At 56.8% G+C, this 19,457-nt stretch overlaps 1 protein-coding gene across 1 annotated transcript in view; it reads left to right on the top strand.

The window, feature by feature from the left end:
* LOC117643929 (neuroligin-4, X-linked-like) overlaps window positions 1–19,457 on the top strand; it is a gene marked incomplete at its 5' end in the record, with an annotated part of 116,175 nt that overhangs the window by 24,751 nt on the left and 71,967 nt on the right. The window contains one exon of the mRNA XM_034383116.1: window positions 15,911–16,066. Within this exon, the coding sequence (XP_034239007.1) occupies window positions 15,911–16,066 (156 nt within the window). The remainder of the gene's footprint in view (window positions 1–15,910; window positions 16,067–19,457) is intronic.

The following is a 19,457-nucleotide window of genomic DNA, read 5'->3' as shown; positions in this document are numbered from 1 at the left end:
CGACCGCCACAACATCTTCGATTTTTAAAACTCCGCCGTCCTCGGCACATCAATCCGAAGCGGCCTGAAGCGTGAACGTACCCGGCGCGGCTGCTTCGATCTCTCGCAGAGCGCGCTTTCGCTCTGATAATCCCGTCGAGGCTTTGGCAAAATAAAAAGGCAGCCGCTCTCTCTATCGAGGCATCCAAGGGGCGGCGCGGCGTTGTCATTGTCCACGTCCAATCCCGTTCCGGAAATGCGCGTCCAATCGGCAGCGGGGCCCTGCTGCCGGCCGGCGAGGCGGATTGCCGAAAAGTGACGAAAGTGACAGCGGGCCGTCCCTGCAATCTGGGACTGCATTTCCTGCCGCCTGATTGCCGCTTATTTGCGCGCGAAATGATGATGGCCCACGCCCCTCCGGCTCTTGGCGCCCCGCGGGCGGGCTGGCCCTCCCCGCCCCCCCCCGCCCCGCCCCGCCCCGCCCGCCCCGCCCCGCCCCCCCGCGCCGCCCCACCCCATGCCTCATCTCAGTCGATCCCGGCCTTGCCGCCTTGGCACCCCGCCCGCACCCTCTCTCCCTCCTATACGCGCCACGTTTCGGAACGTTTATCTATCGAGTTGATTCCAGCTTCCAGCGTCGTCCGCCGGGCCGGGGCCCCCTCCACACTCATCGTACGCGGCAGTTGCCCCAAAAAGGCAACTTGTAATTTACTGTCGTAATGAGTGCGTGTTCTTTTTCCTTGGGCCGTTTCAGCTCTAGTGGACCGTGAAGGGCGAGTGTCGGAAGGGAGGAGGGGGGAGGGGGTCGGCGTCGTTGCCGTCGGCCAATGCCGTTCCAGCCACACGTGTGCCGCATGCGAGGGACCGCCGCCATGGCGCCGTCGTCGCTCTGTCTCTCTCGCACTCGTGGAACGCTCCGAGGCTGCGCGAGAGAGACAGACGACGTGGCACCCTTGTTGACCGTCTTTTCCTCGTCGTGCTACAAGGTCGTGGGCGACGCTCGCGTGCGTGCGTGCGTGCGTGCGTGTGCGTGAGATCAGCTCTGGTCAATTTGTCGTTCTCTCTCTATTCCTGCGATGTGGAGCCACGGCCCAAGATGAGCAGCGGACTGATTCCGAGAGTCGTTTTCGTCGCTCTGTCTCTCTCGCACCTCCACGGGACGCCCCATGAGTGCGAGAGGGACAGAGCGCCGAAAACGACTCTCGGAATCAGTCTGCTGGACCGCTGCTTATTTTCCAGGCACACGCCGCGAGGCTCGGCCCTTGCACGGCAACGTGGCAACGGGCACCGCGAACCCGGACAGTGTCGCCGCAGAAATAAAGCAGCGGAACGAAAAAGGCAAGGCGCCGCGCACATAAGCGTGTTTCGCCCCACGCTGTTTTACGCAATTTATTTCCATCTGTACGCCCCCCCCCGCCCCCCGCCCCGCCCCACCCCACCCGCCCCCCACCCCACCCACCCCACCCCCCGCCCGTACCCGTAAAGGGGGCTCTGCTTGGCGCGATCCGTTTAGTCGAAATTGAAGTCGGCCCGATACGCGTGTATTATGGCGTTATAAAGGGTGCATTTGGGCGATGGCTTTTGGCCGGTGCGTCGCCACCACCACCACCACCACCACCGCCGCACCTCCACTGCTATGCGACCCCCCCCCCCCCCCCCCCTTCCCGGCCGCGTGGACCAAGTTTATGAAACGTGAAATGTGCGCGGCAGTTAAACCGTGTGCACTGCGCGACTAGACATACAATTTTCTCTCCCATCAACGTCCCACGCCCATTAAAACCATTTTCTCTTGGGATTATTTTATTTTTGACGGTGTCGCGGGTCGGGGGATGGGTCACCTTCCCTTTTTTTACGACGGTTACTGGGTGTTTTCGCGGCGTGTGTGTGCGTGTACGCGTTGCACGTGTGTGCGCACGTTGCATTTGTGTGTGTGTGCGTGTGTGTGTGTGTGGGGGGGGGGGGGGCGGTGGCTGCTGGTTGTGTTTTGGGGCTGCATGCCAATGAGACGCGCGTGAGAGTTTGCGCAGCCGGTGGACTGATTTGACACAGTCCAGCAGCGGCGGCGCGGCGTCGGGTCTCTCCCTCCTCCCCTTCTCTCGTCTCTCCTCTCTCCTCTCCGCGAATTCGGCCATTCGCCAAATCGGCCACTCGGCATCAAGGTCGGCTTTCACCGGCGGGCTGCTGGTTGTATTCCAAAAGCTGAGGAAAAGTGGACGCTCGATTCTGGTCGGATGCTGGGGGCCGCGCTGCAGCTGTCTGAGCGGAATCTCTCTCTCTCTCTCTCTCTCTCTCTCTCTCTCTCTCTCTCTCTCTCTCTCTCTCTCTCTCTCTCTCTCTCTCTCTCTCTCTCTCTCTCTCTCTCTCTCTGTGGCATTCATGGGATGTCCCGTAAAAGTGCGAGAGAGAAAGAGAGGACCTCGGAATCAGCCTGCTGTTTGTAAGGCCCAGCCGCTTCCATTTGGTGGCGGGGTATAGCAAGGCGAACTCGCTAACGAGTCCGCCAAGGCCGCAGTCTCCGCCTCGCTCCGTCTCTCTCGCACCCCTCTGGGCCGCGCCTCGAGTGCGACAGAGACGGGGCGACCGAGTGCTGTTCGGAATGAGCCGCACAGTGGGCCAGCAGACCGGTGGAGGCGGCCAAAACTCGAGACGCGTTTTGAGCTCCAGAGTCGCTTAACAGGACTCGAACCGAACGTGTGACCCCACCAATGGATCCCTCGTTCGGAGAGCAGTCCATTGGTGGGGTCACACGTTCGGTTCGAGTCCCATTTAGCGACTCTGGAGCTCAAAACGCCTCCATGGTCTTCTGGCCCACTGTGAGCCGGCAGGCGGTCCGAGTGAATCCGGCGGCGGTGATCGTCCAGGACAGTGCGGCGCTCTGAGTGGCGCTGCAGACTGAGAGTCTTTTTCGTCGCTCCGTCCCTCTCGCACTCATGGGGCGCCCCGTATGGGTGCGAGAGAGGCCGCGACGCAACCGACTCTCGGACGCAACCTGCTGGGGCTTTTGGGGCCCGGCGACGTGGGGAGTGGGTGGGCAAGAAGGGGGCTGCGGCGACGCCAAGGCGACGCGACGCGCGCCGGGGCCGCCGGGGATCGTCCAATCATGAGAGGTAAACTTATCATTTTCGACGCGTCCCTCAGGCGTCGCCGCTTCCAGCCTCCTTCCAGTGGGGCCACTGCGGCGAGAGAATTTCTGATTTTTCGGTCGAGTAGGCCGCCGAGGCCGCCCATCACACTTTCTCCTCTCTCGGCGCCGCCGAAGTCCCCGCCGAAATTTGCCATTATTTCCACCCCTTTGTTTACCGCTAACATTTACGTCGTGCGTCCTAATTTGGTACCATGCGGAAAATGTATACAATGCACACTACGAAAGAAATCGACGTTCATGCTTAAGGGCTCGAGGTTCCCTGTCATGCTACAAAATAATGACGTCACATTAGTTGCTGTGTTGGAAGCCCAATTTTGTGTTGCGTTGGAGCACTTTTCGGTTACACGCCCCAAAAATAGGTCAGAGGGTAGACGGTGCTGCATTGGTGTGCGAGAAGCGGCCTTGGTGTACACGAGGTGCTCGGCGTGGTGTTGCGACCTCCATGGACTCGTCACCTCTTCACCCCGCTGCTCTCGGGCGGGCCCGTCCGCTCGCTCGCACGCGCTCCAGCCGCAAATATCACGGGGCGCGGAATTTGAACGTGGCGTTATAATGAAGTGTTTTACATACAAACGAGCGCCGGTCTCGGCGGCCCGGGCCCTCCGCGCGCGCTCTGTGTTCCGGGATGGCTGTCGAAGGCGTGCTCGCGCTGCAGTGAGCAGGGAGTTGCAGCAGGAGCAACAACACAACCACCAACAACAACATCACCACCAACACCATCACCACCAACAACAACAACATCAACAACAACAACCTCAGCGAGAACGGCCTCCTACTACTCTGTCCTGCGACAGAGGAGTAAGAGTGAAAGCAAACACGGCCTTAATGGACTTTCGCATGCACTTACTGTCTCGCTCCAGCGACGCTCTTTGGCGTTCCTCCAGGGCCTGCAGTAGTCGGCCCGTCCGATACTGGGCCGCCTTGTACACTCCGCCAGCCAGAACAATGTCGTACACTCCGAGTCAAAACCATCCGCATCGCAAGAGCGAACGCGTGGGCCAAGACAAGTCAATTTCAGGCGCTGATACAGCGGAGGGGCAACGGATATTTTGCCCCTCCCAGAGGAGTTAGATAGCCGCCTGAAAGGTAGGCAAAAGGCCATTCTTTGCCCCGTACGTGGGCAAAAAGTGCCACTGACACTGTGCCCCACCCAAAGGCCGTCTGTGGGTCCGCCTCAGTGGAGAGCCAAAGACGAGCTTGTCTCTTTTTGAAATAAGTTTGTTCTTAGCTCACTGATCACCAGTGTACGTCATGTTTACCACGAGAGCGAAATGACTTGGTAGCTTTAGCCTGGTGTGTCAAACTCACGGATCATTTTGTACATTTATTTTGCACTTGCGGCCTAAGCAATACCTGGGACTCCCTGGCCCATCCTGGAAAAAGGCGTCTTTTTTCCAGAAGCCGCCTGGGAAACTCAGCCGCTGCTTTTGCCACGCACAGGGACGCCCCATTTCGTGCTAGAACACGTTCGTTGCGACACGTGTGTTTACCCCGAAGGGTTAAAAACTCGTGGATCAGGCAAAGTGATGGCCGAAATGCCAAATTTACGCACCCTGTGTATTGGCTCGCAAAATCCCTTCTTCACTGCCAAGCGAGAAAACCTCCAAAAAGTCGTTGGTTGTGAAAGCGCGGCATGCGATACTGCATTCGACCGTGCCGAGATAGGAGGCAGCGCACTTTCAAACCTTTTCCCTTCTTTTTACCCCCCCTTTTTTGTCCCGATTTTCCAGCCGATACTCTTTGAAGCGTTCGCGGCCGGTGCGCCCGATGCACTAACGGGCCGCGGTGCAGTGCAGCGAGGACAATATAAAATTCCTCGGCGCCACCCACGCCCGGGGGCTCCCCCAAAAGAGAGGGGTGGGGTGGGGGGGCACCGCCTAAGAATAGACGGGGATGGAAATGGGATTCAGGACGAGGGCGCCAGCACCTCGCAGCACTGCGAGAGCGCGACCTACTCAAGGTGAGACACGAATAAGGAGAAAGGGTTTTGCGATCCCCGGGCCTTGCCAGGCCGCCTCGCCGTAGGCCGTGCCTCTTGGCCGCCGAGGCGCCTTGGTTCTATTAGCCGCTTAACAGGGGTGGGTCGTCCCCGCCATCGCGGCCGCCCGTTCTCCGTCCGACGCGATTCCCCGGCAGCCGTCACTCTGTCTCTGTCACACTCATGGGGTCCTCCATGGGGGTGCGAGAGAGACAGAGCGAGAAACCGATCTTCTGAAAGGCTCGGCAGGCTCGGATCGTTCGCCCTCCGCTCCGCCAGCAGACTGATTCCGAGAGTCGTTTTCGTCGCTGTCTCTCTCGCACCTTTACGGGACGCCGCATGAGTGCGAGAGAGACAGAGCGAGGAAAAGGCCTCCCGGAATATCACTCTGCAGGCTCCGCTAGGCTCCGCGACCCGGAGGTGAAAGCGCTCGCTCCCCTCGCTGCATTTTCCATGATAAAAACCCCGGTCCGCTCCCACACCGTCGCTTTGGCGATATGGGAAGGGAGGCGGCGTGGCGCGGCGGCTCGTCTGTGGGAAGGGTCCGGCTGAGTGGTACCTCGGTGTGTGCTGGGCTGAGGAGCACCCCGTCCGGGCTGTCTCTCTCGCACTCATGGGGCGTCCCGCATGCGTGCGAGAGAGAGGGACCTGCCGGACCGGGCTCGGCACCCTCCGCGTGGACAAAGTCCTCCGGAATGAAATGGAGCGAGGAGCCCCTAACGGAGCTGCAAACACCAAACTTGAGGACGGTCCGTTCCACGCTGCGGCCCCGCAGCCCCTCCCCGGCCGGGGAGGCCCCCGCACAGTGGGCCAGAAGACCGGTGGAGGCGGCCAAAACTCTAGACGCGTTTTGTGCTCCAGAGTCGCTAAACAGGACTCGAATCGAACGTGCGATCCAACCAATGGATTCCTCGTTCGGAGAGCAATCCATTGGTGGGGTCACACGTTCGGTTCGAGTCCCATTTAGCGACTCTGGAGCTCAAAACGCGTCTCGAGTCCACACACCGGCCTTCTGGCCCACTGTGCCCCGCCGCCCCCGCCCACAACTTGGCGGCGTCTTGCTGCGCCTACTCGGCCCGACCAAACTCCCCGCCCCTCCCTCGCTTCTTCTTTGGGCCTTCGTCTCTCGCAGGCCCCCTTCAAGCCCGAACCTTTCAGCCCCCCTGTTCGCAGTGCAGCTCGTCCCCAAACTCGGCCTTTGATTGTTGAAACCTCTGGTTCTTTCTCTGCGACCCCTTTTCCGACCCTTTGATGATTGGAACGGTGCCCCCTCCTCCTCCTACCCTTCCCAGGTGCGTCCACACCAAGTCTCTCCGAACCTAGCTGCACAAACCTCGATTCGAACATGTCCCTGCCCTCCTCCCGACCCTCCCTCCAACCTTTATCGTCCCTCCGTCCCTGCCCGCCCCGACCCGCTCCGACCCTTGATGGCTGTCCGCCGGACTTTCCAGCGCGCGTCACCACGGCAATCCCATTTGGGGCTTCAGAGGCGCGGCTGGGCAGGGCGTGGCACGGCACGGCACGGCACGGACTGGCGTGGCACGCCACGGCGTAGTGCCGGGGTATACTATTGGCCGCCGCGGCGTGCCGTGCCGTGCCGTGGGGTTATGACGTCCACTCGTGTGGACTTTAGGGTGTTATTGGCGCGGCTTTGTCCCGTCTTTCTTTTTGTCGCGGTATTATAAACGAATCGAGCATTCGTGAAACCAGCGCGGGAGCCAAGCCACTCCCCCTTTCAGACACACGCGCGCACACTGACACACACGCACACAATCTCTTTTACACTACGCACGCAGACAGTCGGACAGTCTATTTTATAAAATGTTTTTATCGGAGGACTTTCTTTGGTAAAACTAAAGCGTAGTAATACCCACTGTTTTCAAACTTAATCACTTGGCGCTTGAAATCAAGCGTAACAGGCTCATCCGCCAAGATTCCCCCAAATCTAAATGCATGGGGAAATTTCTAGTCTCTGCTTGATTTCAAGCGTAACGTCTTCAAGCGCAACTTTACGCTTGACTCAAGCATAGAGTTACGCTTTAGTTTTACCAGTGTTGGATTGAGAAGAATAAGGATGATGTCCGACTTTGTTCATTTTGTTACAATGATGTGGCTGTTATGCCTCTTGATGTTTCCTTTGTCAGATTACATTTTGTGTGTTTAGTTTAATTACAAGAACGAAAAAAATGGAAGCTAATTTTTGAAAACAAAGATGCAGGATGGACAGCCAAAAATAAACACATTCGCGTGACACACTGACAAACCATCGAGTGCGATTTGTGCCCTGCTTGCCCCACACCCACTCACCGCTTCATTTAGACGCTTAGGGTAAAATATTCATAATACAAAGCAAAGGGCTGATTTCGTTTGGGCTTCGAAACGCTGCTTGTGACTATGAAGGTAATGATATACTGCCAGCTCACGTCTCGCTTGTAGCTAATGCTGACACATACTGATTTATTTATTTTTCTGAGGCGTTGGTCAGGTTTAATCCGAGCGTACAGAAGGCTTGGCTACCCGTTTAAAATATTCAGATTTTTAGGCACTATGTAGCTCCATAGCCCCTCAAGGATTCGTGATTTTTTTAAAATTTCAATGTTCCCTGTTATGGCAGTTTGCGAACTCTCCAAAATTTTCCATCAGATTTATTTTCGTAAGTGAGGTTACGTTAAAAATAATAAACAGTGACGGTGCTGCTTTGTCTCCATGGAAGTGTCACTGCCCGGACCGTTTTGACACAAAAATGGGAGTCTCCACCGTCAAGCCGCGTCTTGAGCCCCGTCGCCCTGCTTCATCCTTTTGCTGGGAGGTCCGACTAGACGAAAAAACCGGCGGCGCTCTCTTGGAATTTATTACACGCGACAGAACAAACAACAACAAAAACACAGCGAAAGGAAGGGAGGGCGAAATAAAACAAGAAAAAGCGAATGAAAGTGTGGCGCTCGAGAAGGGTTGCATCACAGTCAGGAGCCACACCGCCTTTATGAGAGTTTTTGCCGCCACTTTGTCTCCTCGACGGCGAGGCGCGAGCTGCTCGAGCCCATCGGAGAGTCGCGTCCCGGTCGCCGGGCTGAGCGGCAGAGCCGAGGGCAGAGCCCTGCGAGGAGGAGCTGATTCCGAACGGTTGCTATCGTCGCCCTGTCTCTCTCGCACCCGAACGGAACGCCCTGTGAGTGAGAGAGAGAGAGAGGGAGAGAGGCGGAGCGACGGAAGTGCTGTACGGAATCAGCCCGCTGCCCGAGCGATGCTACAAAGTGCTTCAGTTTCTTTGCTCTCCGAAAAAGAAATGACGAAGACAGCGTCTGCTGACGTTAATTTCTTCCCCGCGCGGGCAGCGACAACTTACCCGACGCCGCGCGCTACGCACGGCGCTGCCGCAGGTAGTAGCGTCCATGTAGGACGCCCAGCAGACGGGTTCCGAGAGTCGTCTTCGTCGCTCTGTCTCTCTCGCACCTCTATACGGGACGCCCCATGAGTGCGAGAGAGACAGCGCGACGAAAACAACTCTCGGAATCAGTCTGCAGGACGCACTGCGCGGCCCGCCGGCTAGGCGCAGCGCACAGGCTGATCAACCGGAGTGCAGGGTGAAATGTAGCTGAGCTGCCGGGCAGCGGAGCAGTGGAGCTCCGGAGCCGGCCGGAGTCGAGAAAGCTAGCTGCTGCAGGCGGACTCCGAACCGCGCTCTCTGTCTCTCTCGCACCCCTACGGGACGCCGAGGCGGCGTGTGAGAGAGACAGAGAGCGACGAACGGACTGCTCGGAGTTGCTCGGCGCACGCCGCGACCGCCGCGCCCACTAAATCCCGGCCCCGCACGTTGCACGTTACACGCGCACTAAAGTCGGGGCGATCTGTAATCTCGCGGGGAGGCAGCCTGCCTGCCTGCCTGCCTGCCAGCCTGCCTGCCTGCCTGCCTGCCTGCCTGCCTGCCTGCCTGCCTGCCTGCCTGCCTGCCTGCCAGCCTGCCTGCCTGCCTGCCTGCCTGCCTGCCTGCCTGCCTGCCTGCCTGCCTGCCTGCCTGCCTGCCTGCCTGCCTGCCTGCCTGCCGAGGTGCAGCGTGGACCCGGCCCGCGGTGCGATATAAACCCTGGGTTCGGTGGAGTCTTGAATCCGGGTTCTAGTGCCGGACCGTCGAAGTGCGCCACCTTGCGCGACCCGCTGCGGGCTTATTGAAAACGCAGGCCGGCCGTACCGCCCCACAGTGGGCCAGAAGACCGGTGGAGGCGGACAAAACTCTAGACGCGTTTTGGGCTCCAGAGTCGCTAAACAGGCCTCGAACCGAACGTGTGACCCCACCAATGGATTCCTCTTTCGGAGAGCAATCTATTGGTGGGGTCACGCGTGCGGTTCGAGTCCCATTTAGCGACTCTGAAGTGCAAAACGCGTCCAGAGTTTTGTCCGCCTCTACTGGTCTTCTGGCCCACTGTGTGCTCCGCGCTGCAGCGATGCTCAGCCTGCTGCATCGGCCCCAAGGAAACAGTGCCAACGAGGATGGCGAAGTAGGCCAAATTGGAAGCGCGCAGCGCACAGTACAGTACCGTGCGCTGTGTACAGTGTAGAGCACGCCCTGCGGTACCGACTCCCCGATTGGCTGGCGCCGCACCTTGGCGGCGTTGCTGCACGTCGCGGTGCAGCCCGTCAGGACCGTCACGACGGACACCTTGGTGGACTGCCAAGCGCAGAGCCGCCAAAGCCGCGGCTGGAGGCAGGGCGTGGCGGGGCGGGGCGTGGCCGGGCGTGGCAGGGCGTGGCGGGGCGGGGCGGAGCGTGGCAGGGCATATCAAGGTATGGCAGTGCGTGGCAGTGCGTGGCAGGGCGTGGCATGGCGTGGCGCGCGCATTAGTGCGAGGAGCGGCCAGGGGATTATTAAGACCGACCCGCTAACCTCGTTCGCCGGCCGTCCGTCCTAATTTGGTTGCCTTTACCGCCGCCACTCCACCGCACCCACAGCCCGCCCCGCCCCGCCCCGCCCGCCCCGCCCCGCCCCGCCCCGCCCGCCCCGCCCCGCCCCACCCCGCCCCGCGCCCGGAGCGAGCTTCCATAGGTGTCCTCGGCTCAGCCCCCCTCCTCCGTGTCACATGGAGGTAAAGCGGGTTTTGCGGGGAGCGCGGCGCGTCTTACACTGCGGGCCCGGTAAGCAGCGCGGCCCAGGGATTACGCGACACTGCAGTGGCTTAGCGAGTGCCGCCGGGCATACCGCAAAATTGCACGGATAGCGCACGCAGCTCCGCGCGGCTCGCTTATGGATAACTCTAAAGACGAATTTGGTTTCAAGTTGTTTTCTTTGTTTTTTTGCGCTGTTGGGGGACTAGCTTGGACAGAGCCTCAAAACCGAAACAAAGTGCGAAGTCCTGTATTTATTGGGTTTGGAGTGGATTCGAGAATGATGTGTTGACTTGGACTTAGACATAGTACTTCCAGTGATGCCACAATATGTAGACAAAGGCTCTCCTGATTCGCCAGTGTGCGATAGGTAAAGTTGACACCGTCATCTTAATTGCCAGACAGCTTCTCAAGCGAGAGCAAAGCTGAAATTTACAGTAGCCGCAGGGAAATTTACTATCCGCTACGTCCGCTAAAATACTTTGACGTTTGTGGGGTGGGAGTTTTAGCATACTTATGTGGCTTCCACGCAGTTGACAGCGCTGCCAGAAGTAAGTGGTGGGCGAGGCTGGAAACGGCACACGATCATTGTGGTCCAGCCCGTAATGGCAATGGTACGGTGGTTGGGCCACGCGGCCGCAGCCGTGCTCGGCGGGACTGCATATGCTGCCCGGCATTACCATTACCATTAAGGGCTAGACGCCCTCCGTCCCGGGCGCGGCCTGCAGTGCGTTGTCCTGGCCAGCTCCTTCCCCGTGCACTCCAAATGCTGTACGGTGAAGATTCTCCATATTATGGGGGTGCAGCTGACTTCATAGCGTGCCATTAAGAATTCACGCTACCCTATAGATATTTTGACGAATTTCGTTGGTATTATGCAGAAAATCACCACCATAATATGTCGGTGAAGCCTTTCACCGTAAGACATTTACAGTGTGGAGGGCTGGATGGGAGGAAGTCCGAGCTCGTTTACAACAATGTAATTTGATCACACAAAGGCTCACAAAGTACTTCATAATTTACGAACTAATGGTTCCTGCAACAAGCTTCAAATACTTCGTTGGGTTTTAAAGCGTGCCTTTTGTTTCTCATCGATGGATCCTCTCCGCCGACAGCACATTCCATCAATGTGAGGCAAATGGATTGCGAGAACTCAATTTTTTCCAGTGTTGACTGAAATAACAGGCACTTCGGCAGTAACTGCTTTCGCTGTACAAGTTTGCTTGACGCAATTCGCCGCCAGCCGCGCGGACGCTGCCGCCGCCGCTGCTTTTTTGACGGAAGAAAAATACTTTGGGAAAAATGCGACGACGGAACGCGGTGGATGGCGTGACTGTCGACGATTATGTGGCCGAAAGTGGAGGGGGGGGGGAGAAGGGGGGGGGACTCGGGTGCTGCTTTACTTTCAGTTGGAAATGAGAAGGAATGTCCACAGTGGTGTTGCCAAATCCCGGGCACTCGCACCTCGGTGCGGTCTCACTGCCCCCGGCCAGAGAGAGAGAGAGAGAGAGAGAGAGAGAGAGAGAGAGAGAGAGAGGGGGGGGGGGAATGGAAACGCGTCGCACAAAAACAACGGCGTTTGAATGCTAGAGCATCTGCCCAAAAGTGCATCCTCGTTGACGTTTTCGTGTTGCTGATGTCATGTTGATGCGAGCTCTCCCCCACCCCCCTCTCCTTATCCCACTTCCCGCTATTGTTTTGATATGCCTTGCGGGTATCATCACAAAAGAGAGAGAGAGAGAGAGAGAGAGAGAGAGAGAGAGAGAGAGAGAGAGAGAGAGAGAGAGAGAGAGAGAGAGAGAGAGAGAGAGAAGGGTTAATGCTGACATCGACATGGCGCGCGAACGAGCGCGATGCAGCTCACCAGGCTTTCGCGGCGCCCTAACTCGAGTTTCCAGTGTAAACACGACGAGTCGCACGGATAAACGGACTGACACACTGGCGGCGCGTTTGCTCCGAGTGAGTCAGTAGTCAGTCGCTACCACGTCGCGAGTCACCGTCTTTTTTTTTGCGATTTTATTTTTTTCCGGTCCGAGGAGGGCATTTTACACGTCCGCGTGGCCCTCGCTTGACTCACCCTACACTCTAAATGTTGTACAGTGAAGATTCTCTATATTATGGTGAAAAAGTTCCATATTATGGTGGTGGCAGCTGACTTCGTAACATACCATTGAGAATTCACTGTACCTTATAGACATTTTGACGAATTTCATTGGTATTATGGAGAATATATCCACCATATTATGTTGGTGCAGCCTTTGGCCGTGAGGCATTTACTGTGTATGTGTGCCTAGGCCTATGCTGGCGAGGCGAGGCCGGGGCGTAAGCGCGGGGCAGCATCGCTCCGTAGTCTGCCGAGCGATCCCAAAGAGTCGCTCTGTCTCTCTCGCACCCCTGCGGGACGCCCCGTGAGTGCGACAGAGACGGAGCGACCAGACGTCTCCTGGTGGTGGCTGCTGGCTGGCCGGGCCCTGGGCAGTAATAAGACACTGCGTATCTGGACATCTTGTGGCAACACGCGAAGTCCTCCGGGGAACTCTGGGCAAACTCCTCCGTGGGGCGCCACCACCTGGCCGTGCCTGCGGCCCCTGCGGCCGTCCCTCCGCCCCTTGCTGCTGCGCAGCAGACTCATTCCGAGAGTCGTCTTCGTCGCTCTGTCTCTCTCGCACCTGTAAGGGACGCCCCACGAGTGCGAGGGAGACGGAGCGACGAAAACGACTCTCGGAATCAGTCTGCAGCTGTTTGCTCGTCTCAGTTGGACGTCCACGTCTTTGACGCATTCCAGCGTCGCCCCGTCGTCGCACCGAGCGTCCTTCTGCGGCCCTGAAGGCGTCAATTCCCCGACAAGGCCCAATTTATTTTTTCCATTTTTGTTTTTGCAGTGGCGCTGAACCCTTGGCGTTTTTGACAGTGCATACACCGACTGATTCCACCTGAGCGTGCCTGAGCCCCGGTCAGCTGGTCGGCGAGGCCTTTGTCCGCGTGCATCCACACTGCGTGCTCTCGTCGCTCTGTCTCTCTCGCACTCCTGTGGAACGGCCCGTGTGTGGAGAGAGAGAGAGAGAGAGAGAGAGAGAGAGACAGAGAGAGAGACAGAGAGAGTGAGAGAGAGAGAGAGAGAGAGAGAGAGAGAGAGAGAGAGAGAGAGAGAGAGAGAGAGAGAGAGAGAGAGAGAGAGAGAGAGACGGCGCCCAAACGACCATTCTGAATCAGTCTGCTGCGGCGAGAGCGGTGAAGGTAGCGTCCGGCCGGCACGCCAGACGGATTCCGAAAAGCCGTCGCTCTGCCTCTGTCGCACTCATAAGGCTTTCACTCCAAATTGAAAGGCGGTAATATTTCCACCCTTTTGTGGCGGTACTTTTTTAAAAGGCGGGCTCCAGATTTTACCGCCTTTGGGAAGGCGGTATAGTTTTACTGCCACAAAAAGGCGGTGCATCATCAGGCCAGGAGAAAAAATAGTTTGAGGTACTTGAATGGCGGTATGAAGTTACCGCCAATTAAGAGAAGGAATTTTCATTACCGCTAATAAATATTACCGCCAATGGACAGGAGACCATTTTGTACTGTCAATACGGGGAAGTGTGGTCATATATGTATAACACCGCTCTAAACCATAATGTTGTACCACATTGCAAGCAAGAATTATAATTACCGCTTATTGCAAGCAGTAAATTTTGTTTCCGTTTTTAAACTAAGAGGTCCTTGTTCACTTAGCAGAGCCGCTAACATTCAGTTTCCTGAAGTCAGATGTACTCACATTAATCACTGTGGCACTGCTTCTTTGATGAAATTAGCAGAAATGTTGAGGTAACTCATAAAGCTTGTATTCAAACATGTAGCATTGTACACTGTTAAACTGGGCCCAGAGCACAGGAGCTCAGACCACAGACTGTGTTGATGAACTTCTATAAAATTTTTACAGTTAATCCACTTCACTCGCAGTTTCACAGTTGCTTCCATGGTAAAGAACAATCCTCGCCCACACTGGACCCCGTTGGCACCAGACGTCATTGCCCAAAACTAGAAGAAACTGAATAATATTGATATGCATGCACAGTTACAGGCGGCCATTTTCTTTCTGCAACTTGTTTTGTTGACGCGACGAGTGACTGCGAATATCTGATATTTTTATGGGCAGTTACGGGTCGACTGTACGCACGACATAGGCAGTATTCGCAGTTAGAGGCCTACAAAAACAAAAGCAGAACTAACCTGAAAATCATAGACAAAGGGCTGCCGTCGGTTCGTGTTTTTGTCCAATATCCATAAATATAATCAAGTTTCCTCTGGTTTTGTGAGATGGCGACCTTTTGCCAACTGTGTCGTGCGTGGGCGAAGATTGTTTGCTATCATCCAAGCTACAGTGACAGTGCGTGTAAAATGAGAAAACTGTCAAAACTTCATAAGTTTATCACATCTGTGCTGCACCAAGCCCAGTTTACCAGTGCAGAAAGCTTCAAGATTTGATGCTATCTGTTTTGGGTGACTCGACCTGTTTGCCATATTTATCTTCTGAGCAGCAGTTTCACTGCTGTGCACTCAATCATGATTCATGTGAGTACATCTGACTTCAAGAAAACTGAATGACAGCGGCTATGCTATGCAAGTATGGACCTCTCAGTTTATGAGCGTCACAACTGTCGTTTCTCTTAAGAGTCCCCAGTGGGCCTGACAACCTACACCGGTAATTAGAAAAGTTTTCTATTGATTTTGTGTGCAATCATAATCTAGTAACTTATCCAATCTGCCATGAATCCACACATCACCTAGGATATATTAACAATTTTGGATTCAGCGAGACATTTATATCTGACCACAATGGTACAGTGCAGGCGGTAAATCAAACAACCGCCTTTTGATGAGCGGTATTGATGGCTTGTGTTTGGCGGTAATTTAGGTACTCCCTCTGACTGGCGGTACTGATTCAATGTTTTAATAACTGATGGAATAGTTGTGGCGGTAAATGAAAGTACCGCCTTTGATTGGTGGTAATGATGGCATGTATAAGGCGGTAATTTCAATACCGCCTTTTTTGATACATTTGTACCGCCTTTCAATTTGGAGTGTTCTCAGGGGTCGTGTGGGTCCCACACTGTGAATGCGAGCGAGACAGAGCGACGGGACGAATCTTCGGAATCGCTCGTCTGGATGCTGCCGCCGCGACGGCTCGATTCCCTCCCAGTGTGGTGGTGGTTGGTGCATCTCCCGCCGGCGCGCCACCCCCGCAAAATAATTAATTGTACGTGTTTGCGAATGCGTGGCGCGGCGCGGCGTGGCGTGGCGTGGCGGGGCGTGGGCCCCTCCTCGACTAGGCCGCGCTATTTGAAAGTCGTTAACTGTCGCCAACTACTAGTGTGTGGGCAGGGCCCGGCAGCTCCTTCAGGGTAACGAGTTTCAATTGTTTTCTGCAGACCGAGGCCGGACTGCCTGGCCCCTTCTGCCTCGCTTTGCCTGGCGCGGCCTGGCGGGGTCTCCGTGGAGGCTCTGTCTGTGGCACCAACTTGTACTACCAGGCGTCTGGATTTCCTCGCCAGAAATGCGTTCGAAATTTCACGGAACACCATGTTCCCTGCATTACACGGAAGTCTACACCCAGAGCCAGGAATGGCTGGTGTATTTCTTCTCCGTGGCCTGCCCCACCCTTGCGTCCGACTGTGACGCTGTCCCTGCGAGTTCGACGGCGACGTGACGTGTCCTCGATGTTGCAGCCGGCCTGCGGGAGAACGTGCGTCTCGCCCCCGTGATCGTCATCATCCACGGCGAGTCCTACGAGTGGAACTCGGGCAACGTGTACGACGGCAGCGTGCTGGCCTCGTACGGCGGCGTCGTCGTCGTCACCGTCAACTACCGCCTCGGCGTCCTCGGTGAGTAGCCCTGCATTCACAGGGATTGTTGTGTCGCTCTGTCTCTCTCGCACTCATGGGGCGTCCCGTAGGGGTGCGAGAGAGACAGAGCGACGAAAGGCTGCGCCCTGCCCGCGCGGCGGTGCTCGGCGCGGCCGTTGGCGGGAAGGGTTCCCTCCAAAGGCGATCCCGCCAGGGCGTGCGTTGCTTGGCGGCGACCCTGCTGACCGGTTCCGAGAGTCGCTTTCGTCGCTCTGTCTCTCTCGCACCAGTACGGGTAGCCCCTTGAGTGCGAGAGAGACAGTGCGACGAAAACGACTCTCGGCATCAGTCTGCCGCCCGTTTCCTCGTAACGAAGTGCCGCCGCCACGCGGTCCCTGCGGTGTTCTTCGCGCTTGGCGGTCATCCTGGAAGAGCCCGGCCTTGTATTGAAGTGCGGGAACTGCGCGCCGCTGCCTCGGACCGGCCTCCTCGCCGGCCGCCTTCATGTTTTTCCAGTCCCTGATGGATGACTTTGGGGGCGGGGCGGGGCGGGGCGGGGCGGGGCGGGGCCAGGCCGGCGGGGCCGGCAGGGCCGGGGGAGGAAAAGCCAGCCCTGCCTGGGCGGGCACTATTCCGGGCACTGCTTGGGGGAGGCGCGGCGCAGGCCGAAAGAAAATGAGGTGATAACTTGTTCGCAAGAGGATGGGGGGGACGGGACTGCTCCACGGCGACGACGCCTTGCCCCGGCCCTCCCCGCCCCGCCCCGCCCCACCCCGCCCCACCCCGACCCACCCCGCCTCGCCCCGCCTCGCCCCGCGGCGCAGCAGCCACCCCGCCTCTTTGTTACCTCCGCAATTGCCATTTGTTTATCCGATTTCGAGGCTCCAGGCCGAGCAGAAGGAAGGAGGAAGCACGACCTTCTCCAGCGAGCGCGGCCTGGAGCGGCCTGGAGCGGCCTGGAGCGGCCTGGAGCGGCCGCGGGTCCGGCTGGAACGACTCGCTGTGGGCTATGCGCTGCGCCGTGCTGCGCCTTGCTGTGCTTGGGCCGCGTCGCGGTGGGAGAAGGTCACAGAATGGCAGGGAGACCAATCGGCCTACAAGGGCTGGTATAGGTTTCGAGGGAAGCCAGGAAATAGGATAGGGCCCGGCCAGGCCCAGCCAGCCAGGGCCCCTCCCAAGCACAGGGCAACTGCGCCGCTGACCCTGTGAGCCCTGCGCCCTGCGCCGTGGAGCGCCCCTCCGTCGTCGGCCTTCACTGCCTTAGCTTCAACGAGACCTTTTGTCCGACCGCCCTGCTTGCCGCAACTGCAGGACTTCACCGCCCGGGAGCAGCGGGAAGCGTCTAACGAAGCGATGCCCCTCGAAGACGGGTAGACCGCCGAGTAGACCGCAAATAATTGTTTGTAAATTTTGAATCATTTCGAAGACACTTTTCAGCGTCACACTCTCAAAACCTTACAAACTATTTTCGGCCTTACAATGAAAAGTAGCGAATGTATTCCGGAGTACACACCAGCTAACAAAGAAACTACTTCGTAATTTACAAACTATTTCTTCCTATAACTAACGAAATAGTTTGCAGCTTACATACGCTCAAAATCATAGTCGTAAGGTTTCGGCCGTGCAGTCTTATATTTTTTGTGACTTTTGCAAAATTTGGACATTTTGTCAATTTTTTTTGGCAATTTTTCGTTATTTTGATAATTTTAGTGATTCAAAGTTTCGGGGCAGTCGTCCTGTTTTCCCCTTCTGGTAGTTTGGAGGGTTTCGAGGCGCGCCGCGCGGTGAGGACGCCCGGCCGGAATGATTGGACCCACTGTGTGCGGTCCGCGTCAGACAGAATTTCAACACCTGTAAGGAAAAGGCACGCAGTAGCGGCCGCGCGATCCAAAAGGCGCTCAGTTGCGGCCCTGCGATCTGAAAGGCACGCAGTATGCCGCGCGCGATCCAAAAGCCACTCAGTTTGCCCCTCGCGATCCAAAAGACACGCAGTTTACCGGCCGCCAGCGGTAAACTGCTTGTCTTTTGGATCGCGCGGGGCAAACTGAGTGCCTTTTGGATCGCGCGCTGCAAACTGCGTGCCTTTCAGATCGCAGGGCCGCAACTGAGCGCCTTTTGGATCGCGCGGCCGCTACTGCGTGCCTTTTCCTTAGGTGTCGATTTCAAACCAGCGCCGGCGAAAGGGCAGCTCGGAAAAGGGTACTTCGCTTTCTACCACACTCGCGTGAAAAAGCCAACAAAACCGGAACCCCTTTTATACTGTCGTGTTAAATTCGCGCTTTGACTGAAGCGTGGTCACGCAGCCAACTTGAGTCAGGCAAGTAGTTTTTGTACGAGTGTGTAGTGAACTTTGACGGTATGTTGACCGATCCGAGAGGAAATGTTGTTTTCTTTTTTCGGTGCGCCCCCACGCCCCAACCCCCCACCCTCCTTTTCCCAATAAGTCAAGTCCTTGCACGAACGCCCGGCTTCTTATCCCAACAAGTAAGAGAAGCTCCCCGGATGCGGGGATCAGCGCGGAGTCAGACGCCAACGACTCCGAAGCGAGTCGTTTTGTCGCCGCGTCTCTCTCGCACTCACGGGTACGGGAGGGTGTGAGAGAAAGACGGAGCGACGGAGCTGTGTCTGTCTGGACCCAGCCAGCAGCCAGCCCCCCAGCCCCCCCTCCGCCTTCGACCTCCGATGCCCAACAGGCGCTGGACAGCAACACAAGTCCCGCCTCTTAGGGAGCTTGTGCAAACTCGTTCGTTCGGCCTGTTTGATTGGCCCATTCAATTAATTACTGCCTGCGGCCCCCGTTTCGGGCAGTGTACACGCCGAGGGGGCCGGGAGGCGTACGACCAGTGCGTGTTGGTTCGAGTGACTTGAAGACTTTACAAATTGGGACAAATGACTGCTTTGTGGAACTGAAGCGTACACTGCATGGTCCCTGGAAATCGCTTATGTCTTTTACCAATGGCTTTCTGGGAAGCCCAGGAACCTTTTTGCCGTGTACTTTTACGCCTGTATTCAAGCTTGGTGGTTGCGAGCCTGGGCTTCAGGCGTAGTTTTCCGTTTCAACCCCTCAGTTTCAAGTTTCAAGTTAGGGGTTGGCTTCACATGCCACATGGGCTGGTAGTCCTCAGCGGGACCCGCCTACCCAAATGTAGAGGAGAAAACGGAAGAAAAATTTCTTCTCTACGCTTGACTTCAAGCCTGAAGTTTTTCACACTAAGTGTCTTATGGTGGAAGCAGTGGTGTTTTCCTAAGAAGTTTATAGGCCATACGGTGTTGTGGGTTGCCTACCTTCCAGGCGCCACAAGTGGAACAAAACAGAGAGAAGTCAAGTATACAGTTTGTTAAGGCCACTTCTGGAACTTGTGGACTCCGTCCTTCTTAACATGTCATTTTTTGGTCAGTGTGGCATTTGCGGAGTTGTGTTCCACTAACC

Source organism: Thrips palmi, unplaced genomic scaffold, assembly GCF_012932325.1.
Source record: "Thrips palmi isolate BJ-2018 unplaced genomic scaffold, TpBJ-2018v1 HiC_scaffold_17, whole genome shotgun sequence".
Taxonomy (NCBI): domain Eukaryota; kingdom Metazoa; phylum Arthropoda; class Insecta; order Thysanoptera; family Thripidae; genus Thrips; species Thrips palmi.
This window is presented reverse-complemented; position numbering and strand designations above follow the sequence as displayed.